The sequence below is a fragment of the Podarcis pityusensis genome (genome assembly GCF_964106645.2).
Source record: "Podarcis pityusensis genome assembly, chromosome: 3".
NCBI classification, from domain to species: Eukaryota; Metazoa; Chordata; class Lepidosauria; order Squamata; family Lacertidae; genus Podarcis; species Podarcis pityusensis.
In genome coordinates, this window is record NC_138026.1 from 122,062,540 (window position 1) to 122,077,105 (window position 14,566).

The window sequence follows — 14,566 nt, forward strand, 5'->3', positions numbered from 1 at the left end:
GCACATGAAGTCGCGTTGGCTGTAGGATTTCATCTCAGTTTGCAGTTCAGAGAAGGTCATGTGTGTCTCCACCACCAAGCAAGTTATTTTGATGTGGAGCTTATTTTGATGGGGTTATTTTGATGTGGAGCAAATCGTTGTTGTGGGATTTGTAGTTGGTGTAAGGATAAAAGCGGGTGGCGGGGGGAGAGAAGACAACCACGTAGTCTATGCTGCTGGGATTACTGGAAATCCTGACTTGTTTTTAGTGAGAGGAAGGAGGAAGTTATAAAGGGGAAAGATGGTCCAGCGATGGATAGGTGAGAGTCTTGTGGCGAACGGAGTGAGGATCCCAGGACTGTGGAACTGGCGCACAGTGGCAAATAGAAATTGCTCTTTTTTAAAATGTGCTTGAGCTGTGGTGCAAGATTTCCAAGGAGCAGCATCCTTTGGTCTGCAGGAGGGGAAAGGATGAGACATTGGCAGCCACCCTGGGACCTGGACAGCAGGAAGCTAGGATGGAGATTGCAAGCGCAGTTTAAGAACGTATGAACTGCTCTAGGGCAAACATATCACACATTCACATCTGAAAGCAAGGCTGCTGGGTGCTTGGGTGTGGTTCTGTGTTTGGGGGGCAGGAGGGCGAGGTGGCGGTGGATGCGTGGGTAAGCAAGAATCCAAAAGACTTGGGAGGAGGGAAGAGTGATGCAATGGCTGATAGCTGGAGAAGGAGATTGGGTCAGGGACTGCCTCTTTTGTAACTTTTGGTTACAGGTAGCTGTTGGCAATGTTGCAGGTGTTTCTTGAAGCTCACTTGGGGTTGGAAGCTAGCCAGGAAGGTTGGGCAGGGCCACTTTCTCTGCAACTCAAGGAGCAAGCTGGGGATTGGCATGCACTATCTTGTTTTGTTTTGTTTTTTAAATGATATTTATTAAGGTTTCCCAAAAAAAGGTTACATATATAGAAAAAAGAAAAATAGAGAAAAAAGAAAATACAAAATACTTAAAAAATAAAAGAGACTTAAAAAACAAATCAATCTTTCCATACCTTACATTTCATTTACTTGTTTCCCTGACCTCCTCTTGCCTCCCTTTTTTGTATTCCAGTTCAGTTGATTAATTCAGCAATTCCTTTCCCCCTTTATTTTTATCTTAATCCTTTAACTTAATATATTATAGCTTTAGATTCTCACCTGTTAACAATCCATTTTTACATACACCTTTATAACATTGCTACTAAAACCACTTAACTTCATTCTGACATCATTCTAACATTCATTAATTTTGCAGTATTTCTGTAAATAGTCTTTAAATTTCTTCCAATCTTCTTCCACCGACTCATAGAATCATAGAATCATAGAATTGGAAGAGACCACAAGGGCCATCGAGTCCAACCCCCTGCCAAGCAGGAAACACCATCAGAGCACTCCTGACATATGGTTGTCAAGCCTCTGCTTAAAGACCTCCAAAGAAGGAGACTCCACCACACTCCTTGGCAGCAAATTCCACTGTCAAACAGCTCTTACTGTCAGGAAGTTCTTCCTAATGTTTAGGTGGAATCTTCTTTCTTGTAGTTTGGATCCATTGCTCCGTGTCCGCTTCTCTGGAGCAGCAGAAAACAACCTTTCTCCCTCCTCTATGTGACATCCTTTTCTATATTTGAACATGGCTATCATATCACCCCTTAACCTCCTCTTCTCCAGGCTAAACATGCCCAGCTCCCTTAGCCGTTCCTCATAAGGCATTGTTTCCAGGCCTTTGACCATTTTGGTTGCCCTCCTCTGGACACGTTCCAGTTTGTCAGTGTCCTTCTTGAACTGTGGTGCCCAGAACTGGACACAGTACTCCAGGTGAGGTCTGACCAGAGCAGAATACAGTGGCACTATTACTTCCCTTGATCTAGATGCTATACTCCTATTGATGCAGCCCAGAATTGCATTGGCTTTTTTAGCTGCCGCGTCACACTGTTGGCTCATGTCAAGTTAGTGGTCAACCAAGACTCCTAGATCCTTTTCACATGTACTGCTCTCAAGCCAGGTGTCCCCCATCTTGTATTTGTGCCTCTCATTTTTTTTGCCCAAGTGCAATACTTTACATTTCTCCCTGTTAAAATTTATCTTGTTTGTTTTGGCCCAGTTCTCTAATCTGTCAAGGTCGTTTTGAAGTGTGATCCTGTCCTCTGGGGTGTTAGCCACCCCTCCCAGTTTGGTGTCACCTGCAAATTTGATCAGGATGCCCTTGAGTCCATCATCCAAGTCGTTGATAAAGATGTTGAATAAGACCGGGCCCAAGACAGAACCCTGTGGCACCCCACTAGTCACTCTTCTCCAGGATGAAGAGGAACCATTGATGAGCACCCTTTGGGTTCGGTCAGTCAGCCAGTTACAAATCCACTGAGTGGTAGCATAGTCAAGACCGCATTTTACCAGCTTCTTTACAAGAATATCATGGGGCACCTTGTCAAATGCCTTGCTGAAATCAAGGTAGGCTACATCCACTGCGTTCCCTTCATCTACCAGGCTTGTAATTCTGTCAAAAAACGAGATCAGGTTAGTCTGACATGACTTCTTTTTCAGAAATTCATGCTGACTATTGGTGATCACAGCATTCCTTTCTAGGTGCTCACAGACTGTTTGCTTAATGATCTGCTCCAGAATCTTCCCTGGTATTGATGTCAGACTGACTGGGCGGTAATTATTTGGGTCCTCTCTTTCCCCCTTTTTGAAAATAGGGACAACATTTGCCCTCCTCCAGTCTGCCGGGACTTCGCCTGTTCTCCAGGAATTCTCAAAGATGACTGCCAGTGGTTCTGAGATCACATCTGCCAGTTCTTTTAATACTCTTGGATGCAGTTCATCTGGCCCTGGAGACTTGAATACATCTAAACTAGCCAAGTATTCTTGTACTATCTCCTTAGTTATTCTGGGCTGTGTTTCCTTTGCTGAATCATTTGCTCCAAATTCTTCAGGTCGGGCATTGTTTTCTTTATCGGAGAAGACTGAGGCAAAGAAGCCATTGAGGAGTTCAGCCCTTTCTGTGTCCCCTGTTTGCATTTCACCATCTTCTCCTCTGAGTGACCCCACTGTTTCTTTGTTCTTCCTTTTGCTACGAACATACCCATAAAAGCCTTTTTTGTTGCTTTTAACCTCTCTAGCAAGCCTGAGTTCATTCTGTGCTTTAGCTTTTCTGACTTTGTGTCTACTCTTCTCTTCTCCCTGGTCTCGGATTCTGCCAGTCATTTCCGCCAATTCCATGTAGTCCATCACCTTCATCTGCCATTCTTCCAGAGTGGGTAGATCTTGTGTCTTCCAATACTTTGCAATAAGTATTCTTGCTGCTGTTGTGGCATACATAAAGAAAGTTCTGTCCTTCTTTGACACCATTTGGCCGACCATGCCCAGGAGAAAGGCCTCTGGTTTCTTCAAGAAGGTATATTTAAATACCCTTTTCATTTCATTATAAATCATCTCCCAGAAAGCCTTAATCCTTGGGCACGTCCACCAAAGGTGAAAGAATGTGCCTTCAGTTTCTTTACATTTCCAACATTTATTATCAGGCAAATGATAGATTTTTGCAAGCTTGACTGGTGTCATGTACCACCTGTAAATCATTTTCATAATATTCTCTCTTAAGGCATTACATGCCGTAAACTTCATACCTGTGGTCCATAACTGTTCCCAGTCAGCCATCATTATATTATGTCCAACATCTTGTGCCCATTTAATCATAGCAGATTTCTCCATTTCATCCTGAGTATTCCATTTCAACAGCAAGTTATACATCTTTGACAAAATCTTGGTTTTGGGTTCTAACAATTCTGTTTCCAATTTTGATTTTTCCACCTGGAAGCCAATTTTCTTGTCCAAATTATATGCCTCCATTATCTGATAATAATGAAGCCAATCTCGCACTTTATTTTTTAGTTTTTCGAAACTCTGCAATTTCAATCTGTCTCCCTCTTGTTCCAAAATTTCCCAATATTTCGGCCGTTTGGCCTCCATATTGAGCTTTTTCAAAGCTTTCGCTTCCATCGGTGACAACCACCTTGGGGTTTTATTTTCAAGTAGGTCCTTGTATCTTATCCAGACATTAAACAATGCTTTCCTGACAATATGATTTTTAAATGCTTTATGTGCTTTGACCTTATCATACCACAAATATGCATGCCATCCAAATACATTATTAAAACCTTCTAAATCCAAAATGTCAGTGTTTTCAAGGAGCAGCCATTCTTTCAGCCAGCAAAAAGCTGCTGATTCATAATAAAGTTTAAGGTCTGGCAGGGCAAATCCACCTCTTTCCTTTGCATCCGTTAGTATTTTAAATTTTATTCTTGGCTTCTTGCCCTGCCAGACAAATCTAGAAATATCTCTCTGCCACTTCTTGAAGCAATCCATTATGTCCAAGATTTGCAATGTTTGAAACAAAAACAACATTCTAGGCAATACATTCATTTTTATCGCAGCAATACGGCCTAGCAATGAAAGCTTCAAATTTGACCAGATTTCTAAATCTTTTTTCACTTCAGTCCAGCATTTTTCATAGTTGGCATGCACTATCTTGAGGTTGTAATTGAGGTGTCCCATTCCCACCACCACCAAAAAAATAATAGTTCAGCTGCATTGTGTAATATACCGCAGACCCAGGCAGTGGTCAATGTGGGTTTTGAGGGAGGGCAGGGTGGTCGTAGGTGGCGCTCTGGGTAAAACCTCAGTGCCTAGGACTTGCCGATCGTATGGTCGGCGGTTCGAATCCCCGCGGCGGGGTGAGCTCCCGTCATTCGGTCCCAGCTCCTGCCCACCTAGCAGTTCGAAAGCACTCTTAAGTGCAAATAGATAAATAGGGACCGCTTTATAGCGGGAAGGTAAACGGCGTTTCCGTGTGCTGCGCTGGTGCTGGCTCGCCAGCTGCAGCTTCATCACGCTGGCCACGTGACCCGGAAGTGTCTTCGGACGGCGCCGGCTCACGGCCTCTAGAGCGAGATGAGCACGCAACCCTAGAGTCGGACACGACTGGCCCGTACGGGCAGGGGTACCTTTACCCTTTACCTTAGGGTGGTCATAGAGATGATATGACTGCATCAGCCTATTGACTTGACTTCCTTTTGGTGATTTTGTGTGTGTCCTTCTGGTGGTCATGTGGCCACCTGTCGTGGGCCCTGTGAGTTAAAGCTGCTTGCAGCCAGCTTCTCCATCCTAGGCCCCCACAACATGTGCTAGGGAAGAGTTTAGGCCTTGCAGGGCGATCGGGTGGGTCCTTCTCAGTTGCCCTGCCTGCGCTTTGGAGATGCATTTGTCTCCTTTCCTGGTGACATTCCAAGACGAAGTGCTTTGTCCTGGCAAGCCTTTAGTTGGCTCTTAGAGTCTATTCTTGTTTGACTTTTCTGGCAGCCTGTTTCCTTGACAGTATTAGATTGATATTGTCTGCCTGTCTCCTGGGAATTTTTTGTAGTGTGCCTCTTTATTGACGTGTGTGTGTGTGTGTGTCTTTCATCTTCTTGTGAGCCACCTTGAGTGCCTCATGTGGAGCAGGAATATAAACCAGGAGTGAGGAACCTGTGGCTCTCCAGATAATGCTAGACTACAACTTGTAACAACTCCCATAATGTGTGAAAAGGATCTGGGGGTCTTAGTAGACCACAAGCTTAACATGAGCCAACCATGTGGTGCAGCACCAAAAAAAGTGAATGCTATTCTGTATCAACAGATGTTGTGTCTGCATCAAGGAAAGTAATAGTACCGCTCTCTTCTGCCTTAGTCAGACCCCACCTGGTGTCCTGTGTCCAGTTCTGGGCACCGCAATTTAAGAAGGATGTTGACAAGCTGGAAGGTGTGCAGAGGAGGGCAACCGAGAGGTTCAAGGGTCTGGGAACTAAGCCTTATGAGGAGTGGTTGAAGGAGCTGGGTATGTTTAGCCTGGAAAAGAGGAGACTGAGAGGAGATAGGATAGTCATTCGAAAGGCTTCCCCAGGGAAGATGACGCGAGTTTGTTGTCTCCTGCTCCAGAGGATAGAACCCAAACCAATGGCTACTAGTTGCAAGAAGGGAGATTCTGACTAAACACCGGGGATAATTTCCCGACAGTCAGAGCTGTTTGACAGTGGAACGGTCTCCCTCGGGAGGTGGTGGGCTCTGTTTCCCTGGAGGTTTTTAAGCAGAGGTCGGATGGTCACCTGTCATGGAACCTTCATTTGAGATCCCTGCACTGCAGAGGGTTAGGCTGCACAATTTCATGGTCCTTTGGTGAGCCTGGCTGGGGCTGATGGGAACTGCAGTGCCGCAACGACTGCAGAGGAACAGGCCAGGGAATGTTGGCTGTGGCTTCCCAGGGTTTTTTCCCAGGGACTTTTCTAGCCCTACCTGGATATTGTTCCTACAAAGGTGCCTCGGAAGCTACCTGTTGTTGAGTCAGAGCGCTGGTCCATCTAGCACGCAGCACTGACTTGCAGTGGGTCTCTGGGGCTTCAGACAAGGAATCTGCCTGGAGATGGTGTGGGTTGAACCTGGGTGTGATTCAGGCGCTCCACCCACTGAGCAATGCACCTTCCCTGGGGAAGCATTCTTAGATGAGCAAGCAGCCAGAGGTGCATTGCAATAAACTGCCCTTTTCTTGCTAAGTGAGCTGTAATTAGCTGGGCAGCCTGGCTGACTTTTAATTTATGAGCAGATCTGCGCAGGTGACCAGCACCTCCCCACCATTCTCCTCTGACTTTCTGGGGGCCCATTTGGGAAATTCCTTTTTGCGTGTTGCAAGATCGCTACTTTCCCAAATTGGGTGTAAAGTGTGAAACATCCCGCGTGAAGCATGATGGATTTTTTCAGGACTAAGCTACCAGACTGGTGATCCTCTTTTGAATGTCTGTAACCAGAGAGGGTTTTTTTTTGGGGGGGGGGGTTCCGGTGATCAGAGAAGGGAGGTGAGTGGGACATTTCTCACTCTTCTTGTCTCACTCCTTGCCTCTCTTGAGCCCAGCCCATCTGCCTCCGTCTCCTTGGACAGAATAGTACCGGTTTCCGGAATTGATTTTGTACACTAATATCCTGCCTCTTCCTTCTGTCGGTAGGTAGCTTGCTGCCTCTTATTTATTACTGTCTAGCCACAGTGTTTGCTCTGTCCTGCCTTTCATTGAATACATGCACCCAGGAAGGTTTCGCAAACAGAGCAGGAACAATAAGTGCACAATAAACAGACTGTGGAACAATAAAATGGTCTGTAGTGTCATTAAGCATGCATAGTTCAAGTTGGTTAACTGCATGCTGGGATAAAGCTGTCTTTGTTGCCCGCCGATAGGCAGGCAGCGAAGGAGCCTGGGTGGGCCCCGTTGTGCTGGGATTCCACCTAAACATTAGGAAGAACTTCCTGACAGTAAGAGCTGTTCGACAGTGGAATTTGCTGCCAAGGAGTGTGGTGGAGTCTCCTTCTTTGGAGGTCTTTAAGCAGAGGCTTGACAACCATATGTCAGGAGTGCTCTGGTGGTGTTTCCTGCTTGGCAGGGGGTTGGACTCGATGGCCCTTGTGGTCTCTTCCAACTCTATGATTCTATGATTCTATTCTAAGGCAGGCAGGAAGCCTCCATCTCCATCATTCTCCCTCCAGCAAACTTGAAAGAGCAAAAGCAATAAGGAAATTTCATTAGAGAGGGACAAGGGCAGGCATAGGCAAACTCGGCCCTCCAGATGCTTTGGGACTACAACTCCCATCATCCCTGACCACTGGTCCTGTTAGCTAGGGATGATGGGAGTTGTAGTCCCAAAACTTCTGGAGGGCCAAATTTACCTATGCCTGGACAAGGGGAATGCCACTCTGAAACCAAATTGGATGGGTATGCTAAGTACTGTGTACTGTTCTGGTCTCCTCACCTCAAACAAAGACATCGTAGATCTGGGAAAGGCTCTGAAAATGATCAAGGAGATAGAGCAACTGGTGTTGTTTTGTTGTTGTTTAGTCGTGTCTGACTCTTTGTGACCCCCTGGACCAGAGCATGCCAGGCCCTCCTGTCTTCTACTGCCTCCCTCATGCTGGTAGCTTCGAGAACACTGTCCCACCATCTCGTCCTCTGTTGTCCCTTCTCCTTGTGCCCTCCATCTTTCCCAACATCAGGGTCTTTTCCAGCGAGTCTTCTCTTCTCATGAGGTGGCCAAAGTCTTGGAGCCTCAGCTTCAGGATCTGTCCTTCCAGTGAGCCCTCAGGGCTGATTTCCTTCAGAATGGAGAGGTTGGATCTTCTTGCAGTCCATGGGACTCTCAAGAGTCTCCTCCAGCACCAGAATTCAAAAGCATCCATTCTTCAGCGATCAGCCTTCTTTATGGTCCAGCTCTCACTTCCATACATCACTACTGGGAAAACCAGAGCTTTAATTATATAGTTAAAGCAACTGGTGAGCAAATGTTAAAATGTTTGCAGAGGACCCCTGCAGAGTGTTTGGTAAAATTCCTCCCCCACTTGCGGCCCACAAATAGCGAGGAGAGTTTTGGCTCACCCCTGGTATAAGCTGCTCTTCTGAGAAGCTCCGGGTAGCTGCTTAGCTTGACTATTTCCCTGTAATTGCGCTGTGCTTGCTATTTCCGCATGCAGCACATTGCAATTGTGTCATTTTTTTATTTGTAGCTTCCTTGCAGGAGGGACCTGTTTTCTTGCTGACCTGTCTTAAGGTCACCTGGTGAGCTCGTGGCTGAGGAGGGGAGGAGAGCCACAGTTTGCCCGCATAAAAATCTCAAACTTGACACGCCATGCTTGCTCCATCATCAGTTCACCTTTAGGTTGGGAAACAATTTGGGGCATCTCCTGAGGAAGCTGGACCTCAGTGACATTGGGGGGCTGCTAGAACTGCTGTGTGTGCGTGGATGCAGAAAGGAGCAGGTAATACAGGAGTTCAACAGAACTGGCGTCCTCCTCAGCTTGCGTGTGCAGTCCCTTCCTCCCGGTTGAGAGATGAGCCAGGAGCTGTTCAAGGTCTCTTGCTCTGCTTTGCTGCAGTTTGCTCAGGGAAATACCTTTGATCATCGTGGAAACTGAATGATTTCCACGTAGGAACTTCAAATATTTGTTTTATTTCAGTGGCTGACAAAACGGAGATTACATTTTAACAGTCAGGCATTTCAGCTCCTGCCTCCATCAGGTCCTCTGACGTGAATCAAAGGATGCTGTTGCCAAGGTGATTTTAGTTTAGATTTTGCTGCAACCTGCCAGAACCCAAACTTGTATGAAGCCCCCAAGCAGGGTGGATTTGATTTAAATGGAATAAATTTAAATCACGATTTAAATCACTAGTCAGTAAGACTTGATTAAATTCATTTTTTTACAGAAAGGTTCAACCTTGCTGGTATAATCTTAATATTTACAAACAGATGAAGGTTTTGTTTTTGGAGTCATAAATTTTCAGAGTAGTTTTTACAGTTATATCAAAAATTACTGATTTGGTTATACCATTAGAAATACATAGACAGATAATTATTAAATTATTGTTCATATTTGGACAATTTTTCTGCTGTACTTTATTGGAGAAGAATAACCATTTCCTTAATAACAATTTAAACAATTTATTTAACTAAAACAACCCCTCCTGCCTCTTTTCCAGGAGGCGGCCAGCTCTCTGAGTGTCTGTCCCTTGTGTTGGGCTCTGGGAACAGGTTGGGGATTCTGAGTGTCCTTCGTGCTCATCTGCCCATTAGTCTCTCTCTCTGCCTGGGCAGAAGGAGATTGTCTGGGATGTGGCACTGAGCGCCCCTGAACTGCTGTCCCAGGGAACAGGGTGGCGCACTTTGTGGTTGCCGTGACAACCGTGGCGCTGTCCCAATACATTATCGGCCTGGTGCACGTGGCAGGACACGCTATTGATCTGCTTTTTCTCAGGCAAGGAAGAGGGAAGGGTGTTGGAAAGCGGAGAATTTTAACACACAGTCCTTTGTCATTGTCAGACCAGTGTCAAGGTTTAGGCTATCAGCAGCCTTTTTCCTCTGCAAGGGGTGAGGGGACTTGTTACGATGGCCTGGATCCGATGGTTGATGGAGCCAGATGTATCTCAGAGGACTCTGGGCCAGGGGATTTTCCCTCTGATGTGGCTGGTGCTTATTTCAGAGTTGCCGTGTGGGATGTGAAGACGACTGTAATTACAATCTAAGAAATGAAGGAAGCAATAAAAATACAGTTGGAAATAAATATGAATACAGTGGTACCTCATGTTGCGTAACCTCCAGGTCACAGAATCTTCGGGGTTACAGCCGCGGCAAACCGGGAAGTGTATACTTCCGGGTTTCGCCTCATGCGCAGAAGCGCTCTGTGTGCCGTGCGCATGCGCAGATGCAGCGCCTCTAGTTACGGATTTTTCAGGGTGTGCACAGCACCCCGAAACGAATTAAATCCGTAAGCAGAGGTACCACTGTAATGCAAGGGATGTGCCGTCTCCTGCCTTCAACTGTGCATCTGCAGGCACACCATGGACCACCTGAATGAAGCTCACAGGCCACTGGACCACAAATCAGGAAGCCCATGTATCGTATTTTTCGCTCCATAGGGTGTACCGGACGATAGGGCGCACCTAGTTTTTAGGGGGGGAAATAAAGGGGAAAAAAATATTCCCCCCCCCCCAGCCCCCAGAGCAGGTCCAGGAGCAGCGGCAAGATTGCATGCAACCTCGCCGCTGCTCCCGGAGCTTGCGGGGCTGGGGACGGGGGAAGCCTGAGCTTCCCCCGACCCCAGCCCCCAGAAAAGGCTGCTATCCGCAAGCCTTCGGGCTCCGAAGGCTTGCGGATAGCTGCCTGAAGCCCGGGGAGCGCAGCGGGAGTTGGTGCTGCGCTCCCTGGGCTTCAGGCTGCAGGCTGCTATCCCGCCGCGCTCAGAAGGCTTGCGGACAGCTGCCTGAAGCCTGGAGAGCGAGAGGGGTCGGTGCGCATCGACCCCTCTCGCTCTCCAGGCTTTAGCGAAAGCCTGCATTTGCTCCATAGGACGCACACACATTCCCCCTTCATTTTTGGAGGGGGAAAAGAGCGTCTTATAGAGCGAAAAATATGGTACTTTTTCTCTTCTCGTATCACTAATTTCTCTCACACACATGGTTTGCATGTGATCCTAGCACAAATGGCCAGGCATGAGTGTGTGGGCACTCCCAGGAAAACGGTGACCGCCTTTCCCAAGTGTTTAGGAGCTTGGAGCAGTGAAGACATATCCAGTGAGATATGTCCATTCAGCCCTCAGCGGCATCCTGTGACATTTTTGCAAGTCTTTTTTAATAGAATGTCATTTGCATCTCTTGCGCCAGGTTTCGATTCGATACGATACGATAATCTTTATTATCATTGTGCCATACAGAACAACGAAACTGAAAATCTACACCAGACATTCAGAAACCAACAAGCCTGCTATCCCAGCCTGGTTAACCCCCTAAAAACTCTGGTACCCCATGATTAAATACAATATACTCCCATAGAGACTACCTTACACTGTTTAAAACCAAAATCGCATTTGGCTAGAAACTGTTTCTCAGGCAGCTAGTCCTAGTCTTTATAACCCTGTACCTTCTTCCAGAAGGCAGAAGCTGAAAGAGATCATTTCCGGGGTGTGCACTATCCTGCGCTATCTCTGCAGCTTTCTTAGGGCACCTGGAAGCATAGATTTGATCCAAGGTGGGAAGAGTGCACCCAATTATTCGCAGTCTTTACAACCCTGGACAGCATTGTTTTTCCTCTGATCGTGCAGCTCCCAAACCACGCACACTCCACGTTTAGTGCAGTTCCATTAGTGGAGGCGTCCTGGGTGCTATTTGACCCGGTGCTGTTGGCCGTCTTTCGATTGTTGAGGCCTGAGGATGTGGGAAAGGCAGTTGGACGTGTTTGGCTGGTGGCTACCGGCCAATGACACTTGGACCGGTTGGGTTTTTGAGGAAAGTTCTCTGCAAGGTTATCTTTGAAAACAGCTTAGAAATGTAAGCTGATTGAAAAGAGGGCGGTGAGATTGCAACTGGGGAGTGGTAGATATGATCTGCTTGCAGGTTTCCCATAATGGGCATCTGTGGGCACCATTGGCCTGATCCAGCAGATGCTCTTCTTGCGTTCAGCAGGACCTGAACACAAGAACATTCTTGATGCCCCACACCCACTGTGGTTTCCAGCAACTGGTATGCAGAAGCATTGCTCTTTATGATGTGGTTGCTTCATTTTGTGTTCTGGGGGTTTGGGCTGGGTGTTCATCAATATGCGGGTGACACCCAGCTCTACCTCTCTTTCAAATCAGAACCAGTGAAGGCGGTGAAGGTCCTGTGTGAGTGTCTGGAGGAGGTTGGAGGATGGATGGCAGCTAACAGTTTGAGGTTGACTCCTGACAAGACAGAAGTACTGTTCTTAGGGGACGGGGTGGGCAGGTGTGGAGGACTCCCTGGTCCTGAATGGGGTAACTGCCCCTGAAGGACCAGGTGCGCAGCCTGGGGGTCATTTTGGACTCACAGCTGTCCATGGAGATGCAGGTCAATTCTGTGTCCAGGGCAGCTGTTTACCAGCTCCATCTGGTACATAGGCTGAGACCCTTCCTGCCCGCCAACTGTCTCACCAGAGTGGTGCATGCTCTAGTTATCTTCCACTTGGACTACTGCAATGCGCTTTACATGGGGCTACCTTTGAAGGTGACCCTGAAACTACAACTAACCCAAAATGTGGCAGCTAGACTGGTGACTGGGAGCGGCCACTGTTATGTGAACACCGATCTTGAAAGACCTGCATTGGCTCCCAGTACGTTTCTGAGCACACTTCAAAGTGTTGGTGTTGACCTTGAAAGCCCTAAAAGGCCTCGGTCCAGTATACCTGAAGGAGCATCTCCACCCCCATCATTCTGCCCGGACACTGAGGTCCAGCACCGAGTGCCTTCTGGCAGTTCCCTCACTGAGAGAAGCCAAGTTACAGGGAACCAGGCAGAGGGCCTTCTCGGTGGTGGCACCCGCCCTGTGGAACGCCCTCCCACCAGAGGGAGAGAACAACAACTACCAGACTTTTAGAAGACATCTGAAGGCAGCCCTGTTTAGGGAAGCTTTGTGGGAGCTGGTGTGGTGTAGTAGTTAAAAGCTGTAGTCGCGTAATCTGGGGAACTGGGTTCGTATCTCCGCTCCTCCACCTGCAGCTGCTGGGTGACCTTGGGCCAGTCACACTTCTCTGAAGTCTCTCAGCCCAACTCACCTCACAGAGTGTTTGTTGTGGGGGAGGAAGGGAAAGGAAAATGTTAGCCGCTTTGAGACTCCTTCGGGTAGTGATAAAGCGGGATATCAAATCCAAACTCTTCTTCTTCTTAATGTTTAATAGGGTATTGTATTTTAATACTTTGTTGGAAGCCGCCCAGAGTGGCTGGGGAAACCCAGCCAGATGGGCAGGGTATAAATTATTATTATTATTATTATTATTATTATTATTATTCTCAGTTGGAAGGATGAAGGGGTGTTTTTAAAAAAATAATAAAGGGTTTTGGGGAAAGGGCATTATTTTTGAGGGATTTGTGATTATTTTGGCTCTGTGTTTTGTGATTATTTTGGCCATCTAAAACTCTGCAAGCACAATAACATACTATGAAACGCCTTGGGAGCATGTGACTCCTGATGTGGTCAACTCGGGGCCCACCAAGCATCTGATACATGAAACACAAGTTCCTCCAGGTTGCTAGTAGTCATACTCAGTAAGATATAAATACTTTCTTGGGCAGTATCCAGACCAGTCAAGCTGCCTCCTTGCAACTGCGGGTTGACTGAGTTCATGTTGCCCCCGGTATCCTCTCCTCCTCTGCTCAGTCCGAGATGTGTTGGTCTACACAAATCTGAACCATTAACAGGATAACGCTCCCTGAGGACGACCAGCTCAAAGCTACAAAGTAGGTAGCAAGCTTTGAAGAACTCATCTCCATTTTATGTTCAATAAAGATTATTGGGCTTGAGGGTATGGTAAGAAAAAGAAGCCCCCAGTATTGGCCAAGGTGTCATTTCAGAAATATAGGTAATGTCATTTCAGAATTAAAATGGAAGATGTTCTTTCTTGGCTCATGACTATGGTCGGCATTCAACTCTAGGATTTACTTGGTGTATACCAGGCATAGGCAAACTCTGGCCCTCCAGATGTTTGGGACTACAATTCCAATCATCCCTAGCTAACAGGACCAGTGGTCAGGGATGATAGGAATTGTAGTCCCAAACATCTGGAGGGCCAGTTTGCCTGGGCCTGGTGTATACCCACTGACGTTAATGCTTTTAGCAAGGGCCTTCCCAGATAGCTCAGACGGCAGAGCATGAGGGTCTTAATCTCAGGGTTGCAGGTTTGGGCCCCACATTTGGGGCCAAAACGATTCCTGCACTTCAGGGTGTTGGCCAAGGTGACCCTCATGGTCCCTTCCATCTCTACAGCTCTGTGATTCTACGTTAATTTCAGTGGGTGTATTCTGAGTAAACCTTAGTTGAATACCACCTGTTGTATATATGGGATGGGAGCCTGATATGCAAGTGGGACAGGCTCCATGTAGCAAGCTGGTGCTTTGTTGTTGTTGTTTAGTCGTTTAGTCGTGTCCGACTCTTCGTGACCCCCTGGACCAGAGCACGCCAGGCACTCCTGTCTTCCACTGCCTCC

At 47.1% G+C, this 14,566-nt stretch overlaps 1 protein-coding gene and 1 long non-coding RNA gene across 5 annotated transcripts in view; one reads left to right on the plus strand and one right to left on the minus strand.

Annotated features, from left to right (window-relative positions):
• LOC308474769 overlaps positions 1-14,566 on the minus strand; it is a 161,491-nt gene that overhangs the window by 121,521 nt on the left and 25,404 nt on the right. The window lies entirely within an intron of this gene.
• SELENOI (selenoprotein I) overlaps positions 1-14,566 on the plus strand; it is a 114,581-nt gene that overhangs the window by 9,759 nt on the left and 90,256 nt on the right. Inside the window, exon 1 of one of the 4 annotated variants that reach the window (XM_081001054.1) lies at positions 345-525. The exons of 2 other annotated variants lie outside the window; for them this stretch is intronic. In XM_081001054.1, the coding sequence (XP_080857180.1) occupies positions 385-525 (141 nt within the window). In that variant the 5' untranslated portion in view covers positions 345-384. Of the gene's footprint in view, positions 1-344; positions 526-14,566 lie in introns of those variants that run through there. One more of the 4 variants, XM_081001056.1, reaches the window with a different exon arrangement.